The 6,000-nt window shown below is 40.5% G+C and overlaps 1 protein-coding gene across 2 annotated transcripts in view; it reads right to left on the bottom strand.

Moving 5' to 3' along the window:
- Positions 1–234: 234 nt before the first annotated feature.
- Positions 235–6,000, bottom strand: part of bsnb (bassoon (presynaptic cytomatrix protein) b) — a 66,200-nt gene continuing 60,434 nt past the window's right edge. Inside the window, exons 10-13 of one of the 2 annotated variants that reach the window (XM_076037214.1) lie at positions 5,784–5,838; positions 5,553–5,653; positions 5,009–5,222; positions 235–3,648 (exon numbers count right to left, since the gene is read on the bottom strand). In XM_076037214.1, the coding sequence (XP_075893329.1) occupies positions 5,798–5,838 (41 nt within the window). In that variant the 3' untranslated portion in view covers positions 235–3,648; positions 5,009–5,222; positions 5,553–5,653; positions 5,784–5,797. The remainder of the gene's footprint in view (positions 3,649–5,008; positions 5,223–5,552; positions 5,654–5,783; positions 5,839–6,000) is intronic. The other variant, XM_076037215.1, reaches the window with a different exon arrangement.

Genomic DNA, 6,000 nt, shown 5'->3' with positions numbered 1-6,000 from the left:
AAACAGAAAATAAAAGTAAAAACAATCAGCTGCATATCTGGTCAGTCTAATCTCTACAGGTTCAGTGCACAAGGCTTCGAGCTGTCAATACTAGTCAATACTTCAGCACATAAATCCTGGTTTTAGACTGTTGTGCTTAATTCCCTTCCTTTCTGCAAACCATCACACAACTTCTTGAACAGTGCAGACACAATGGTGACTCATACAGACTGAGACCACAATAACCACAATGCGTTCCTTTACTTTTTTTTATTCTCTCTGTTTGGAAATCCCAGGATCAATATTTTCATTTATCACATTACTTGACATGATGCACCAAAATTTACTCTACCTGTATACAGGAATACACTGAATAGAACACAAGGTTTCACGATGGATACACGACTGACGTTTTGCCCATTGCACTTACAACAGTGAATGACGGGTTTCAGATTTTTTGTTTTGTTTTCTTTTTTTAATCAGCCCCTTTCCTTTTCCCCACATTACTCTGCAGATCACATCCACCGGCTTGGAAGCCTCCGCACAGTCTGACAATGTCACATTCTGTTTTGCAAACTACTGTGGAAGGTTGTTTTTTTTTTCCTCTTTGTAATTTGTTTTACAAGCACAATATGTATAGAAACTATACACAAACTAGATACGGTTCCGATTAGGACTTTTGTTCCACTGTTGTTAACAGCCAATACAGATCAGCCACGTACACTATGCTTATGCAATAACAATGCAAGATTAATCCTCATCATTAGATTCATAATGACCCTCATTACTGTGGTAATAAATTTTTACTTTGTATACACAAAAGTTGGCAACAGATACGGCATGGGGATGCACATGACAGCCGTACTCGAAACTCAAAAGCTGTACAGAAGCATGAGCTTGTATTTACATTAAGAATGAGTGTCTATCTGCATTTCTGTCCATTGAATGCCTGCATTGGGAGGCTTTTTTTTTGTCTCATGCACCTCATATCAACCATTTGTTGTTTTGATCCATGCTCTTAGACTTTTTAGTTGGAGGCGCTGCTACGCAACCCCCGCGTTTTGCGCTTGTTTGAGTCGCAGGTGCTCACGGTCGTTTGTGTGCTTTCAGACTGACATGCTCTGATTCGTCAATGACCGGCTGAACATTTACCGCTGGCCTGCTCAAGTCAAGATTTTTCAGGCAGACCTTGGCGGCGCTGTGCCCTTTACACCATCATCAATCCAGTTAGGCTGTTACATATATTCATGCACTTTTTGAGTGGCTTGGCTGTCAGGTGGTTTAATTAACAATGAAATATCCAATAGAAGCATTCCATTCGTCCCACGCGTTGTACGAACACCCAATATGTACACTGACAAGTATTAATGAGGAGTGCTGACCATGTACGTGTGTCACGGGTGTATAGCGCCATGGACAGTCACTGCAAGCCAAACACTGAGGAGCCCAGGTCAGCCAAAAACACACCGAAGTTGAATGAGGTTCTTACAACAGCCAGACAAAGCCGAGCAAACCCATGCTTCCAAGCAACATGATGGTGGACATTCAAAAGAAACGGACACTCTACAGTCTATCGACAGTTTACCCTTTGGCAACAAATCCCCCATGTGGGGAGTGAGGGGGTCAAAACATGCCACAAAGAATAAAAACAATTGTAGTTCAATATTCAAATTCATACACTTAAGTTGCTAAGTAAAAACATTTGCGCCAACTCTTTTTTTTTTTTTCTTCATTTTACGGTTTCAGTGAATCATTTTGTCGTTTTCTTGTGAATAAACACGATGATAATAAACTGCCACTTCCAGGTTTAAAATGAGTCATTGCATAGAACATTTGAATTGATAATTGCTTTTATCTTTTAACCTTCTCATATACTTTTATGTGTATGCATGTACATGTGTGTGCCTGTGTGTGTGTTTGTGTGTGTGTGTGTGTGTGTGTGGGCGTGTAGGCAGTGGGCCCAGCTTGTTATTGAGATTATCTTCTTGGTGTATCTGTAACCTCATTCATCAGCTGGAAGGTGACAGGTCATATTTGGTGGAGAAAGTAACAAGAACCTTGGCTCGGATGCGTCATCAGGATGCAAAGTGTTTCATGTAAAAAGTATATGAGTGCATCTGTGTGTGTGTGTGTGTGTGTGTGTGTTTGTGTGTTGCTTGCATGGATGAGTGTGAGAGTCTGTGTTGATACCGGTTTGCATGCTCTTATGCAAAAACATGCACGTCCGGACACTGTTACTGTGTTGTAAACCCTCCGACAAATTGTGTTAAACGGCTATTTATTGACAGATGTGTTGGTACGTTTCGTCACTGATTAAAACAATATCTATACGATTGTGCTATCATACCATTTCGCGCATGCTATTGCTTTTTTTTTTTTTTTTTTAAAAAAACAAACAAAAATCAACAAGCAAATCCGATGCAAGAAAACATATTTACACAAATAAAAAGTGAAAAAACACAATGTCTCCAAAAAGAAAAACACAGAAACAAAGAGTGAAAGTCACTGAGGAGTGGTACCATAAATACACAGTTATTCGATTTTTATATTTAGATCTCTGATTTGTATTATATACATACAATACTATACATTTGTGTAAAAAGAAACGCATGGTGACATAAACATTTGAAAACGTGTGAGGTATACAATAAAAAACATGTACCGAGTAAGGCTCTTCCATCCAGTAAATATCAGGCAAAAAATGAAAAGAAACTAAAAGATGAAACAAATTAAAAAAAAAAAAAGAAGACAAAGTCCTCGTGGACTTCATTTGATGACAGTTAGCTCTAGAGCAGTCTAGTCAGCTCTAGGGCTGACTGTACAGATGGCTTTGCAATGGCTAATAAAGAGCCGTGGCCACTCTCATTTGGTCCTCTCATTAATGTGATTTTCACACTCGTGGGCACACTGGTAGTAATTCCATTCCCTAAAAACGTACAACTAATGACTAGTGGCATCTCAGGTGGTGAAAAAGTATGAGCTTGTTTTTGTCTGTTTTTATTGTTTGTGTTTTTGTTTGTTTGTTTGTTTTTTTTTGTGGTTGTTGTATTTTTGTGAGTGCGTTCTCATGTCCACATCTACACAATGCATTATGTAGACAATATACCTGGAAGAGGGAAAAAAACAAAAATAAAAACACATTCAAAGAAGGGGTCAAATTCCCTAAATTGGAATGTACTGTAGAGATCAGAACTGAGCTTTTGGGGATTGTGTTGAAGCCGTCAGGTTGGTTGTCACTGCTGTGATATGCGTCTTTTCCAAGTGTGTGGTGTCGTTGATGGCTCATGCTGGTAACTTTGGTACGAGAAAAACCTGTGAAAATTCATCTCTTTTTTTTTTTTGTTTTGACTTTTCAAAAAACCTCTGAAGGCATCGATGCAGATTTGATCTTTGCCAGATGTGCAATTCCCCAGACACGAGTGGCATTTTATTAAAAAGCCCTCTAGAGGGCACTGTGAAGCTTCTTTTATTGATCTCTCTAAAAAGACGGGACATGCGCAGCTGAACACGATGAATTTCCGCCATGATATCCAGGTGCTTCAGTTAGGAGCCTTTTAGTGCCACACGGGTCCCCAGAGGGTTTCTGCAAGAGAGGATGGGGAGCTCCAGAGTCCCTTTACCTTTTCCTTCTGCTTCACTGCATCTGCATAATTGACCAGCGTTGGTCTCCTGAGACAGAGAGAGAGGGAGAGAGAGAGAGAGAGAGAGAGAGAGAGGGAGGGAGAGAGAGAGAGAGAGAGAGGGAGAGAGAGAGAGGGAGAGAGAGAGAGAGAGAGAGAGAGAGAGTGAGAGAGAGAGAGAGAGAGAGAGAGAGATTCAGATTCAGATTCAGGAAAATCGTATTTATCCCGGCGGGGCAATTAGGAAGATGTGAGGGAGGGAGATGCGAATGTTAGTCGGGATATTTCAGATTGCCAAATATCTCATAATACGCTGAAGATCACATGCAAACGCGCAGCAAATGCTCCAGTACTGCTGTATCAGTAAAAGAAGCCAGTGGGACACAAATGGCAAGCACAAAAAATATTTAATATTTAACCTCTTGTAATGTCTGTAGCAGAGTACGCTTATGTAAGAGAAAACCTGCTATGTTTATGTTACAGCTTTGCCAGCCCACACTCTCCTTACTCCAGATCACCCAGCCAATCACAGGCCTGCTCTCCCTGCCGGCAGTAATCCACTGGGCTGAGCAGGCAGCCCTGCCGCTCAAAGAAGATCTGAGTTGGGTTTATCTCCACACTCAACTTGTGACTCCCGAGGCTGCCCCCAAAAGTCACACAGAGATCAACCACTGATATTAATCCGGGTGTCAAATTCAATCAAACAGCAGCTCGTCACTCACACGCCACGACTGCATCCTGTGCAAGTCAAAGCATGTATTTTGACAGCTCCTAAACAAAGCGCAGCGGAATCTGGTTTATTCACGCTTCTGCAATTCTGCTTCATTGAGCAGAATTATTTTATTAGCCCATTCTACCGTCTAATGAGTGACGCTTAGCATGAGTCATGATTCGGTGTGGCTGCATGCTGCTCTCGTCTCTGTGTGCTTCTTGCATGTGTGACATTAAAGCAGCGCCATGGTTGGTCCTCTGCGTCTAAATATAGGCCAGTGTGCTAGGGCCAGATTATTGGATGTGAGGGAGGTTTGAAGATGTCACAAGACGAACTAGGCGGGTGCTAACCCCTGCTCTTGGCGTTGAGCGCTCGTCTCATCATCCCTCAGGTGAAGTGACTGCACGCAGAGCCGGACCGTAAGCGACCTCATCTGACACAGCACAGAACCAATGAAACGAAGAACCAGACAAACGCTAAACGCAAAACTGCATTCACACGTCCATCTGTTCATCTGCTATGGCCGCATTACTGGGGACTCAGGGATGCAGAGGTGCCAGAACCTCAAATCTCCGCCATTTAGATAAAATATAAAAATAAATTATCATAGGTGTCCAAAATACAGCAATACGTTGACGCATCACCACACACACTCAGACACACACAGGGTAACTATGTCATTTGCTTGAAAACTTACGGCCAGTGTCGGAAGGCTTTAGACATCTTCATAACCTTCTTTGTGAAAAAGCAGTTTCGTCTAGGTATCCTTTAAATTTTTAATTTCCAGGCCTCCTCAGTCTGCTGCACAGGAAACGCCATGTTGAAGAAGCGTTCTGCCAGGATGAATTCACATTAATGTGTGTCCATGTCTGGGGAATTCACAGCTGACAAGGTATCCTTTGGTTCCAGTTCTGTTGAGTAACATTAGAATATAGAAGTTAGCATAAATGCATTTAATTAGCAATCCATCAAGTCTCAGTATAGAGAAACACAGTACGCTGTTTTTCTTTAAGGCTCAGTGTTTTAATGTATATTATTATTTTTTAAAGTAACACAGTAAAACATGCAGTATTACCAGTAAAAGACCATTTAATACATTCTGATGTAGAACTTAGCAAAAATATTCATATTTATGAATTTCTGATGTTTTCACTAAGCTGATCAAGCAAGATGACACTGTGTTTCTCACAAGACAATGGTCCCCTACTATATTAAACAAATAGAGTTAAGGAAAAACTCACCGATGCGTTCAGGTTTTTACTCTTTTATGCCAAATGTTTCAGGTTTCAGAGGTTTTTCAAGTTCAAAGCTACCAATCCATCTTGTTTTACCACCAACTACCCTAAGAAAAGGCATATTTGAAGTATGAATTATTGAAATATAAGGGAGCCTTTACATTATCATTGTGTTCCTCCTCTTCATGAGGAAAAAATGCATCCATGTTCATACAGTGATCGCTATTTCTCTCTTACCTTTATTTTCTGTTTCACCAAAATGATGTAAACTTCTTTCCAAGGCCAGACAAAGCTGCGTAATTACAAGGACATTTTTGTCAGAAACGTCAACCATTTAAAAAAGTACATGCAAAACATTTCATAATTACATTTAAAATGTTCAAATTTCACCAATGCACTGAGAATATTGTGTATTTTCTATTTCTAAATCACTTCTTAATCTATCATCCATTCA

The sequence above is a fragment of the Nelusetta ayraudi genome, unplaced genomic scaffold, assembly GCF_046127955.1.
Source record: "Nelusetta ayraudi isolate G7.1 ecotype Tasmania unplaced genomic scaffold, CSIRO-AGI_Nayr_v1 ptg000050l, whole genome shotgun sequence".
Lineage (NCBI taxonomy): Eukaryota > Metazoa > Chordata > Actinopteri > Tetraodontiformes > Monacanthidae > Nelusetta > Nelusetta ayraudi.
The sequence above is the reverse complement of the archived record's forward strand: the minus strand, read 5'-3'. Positions and strand labels throughout refer to the sequence as shown.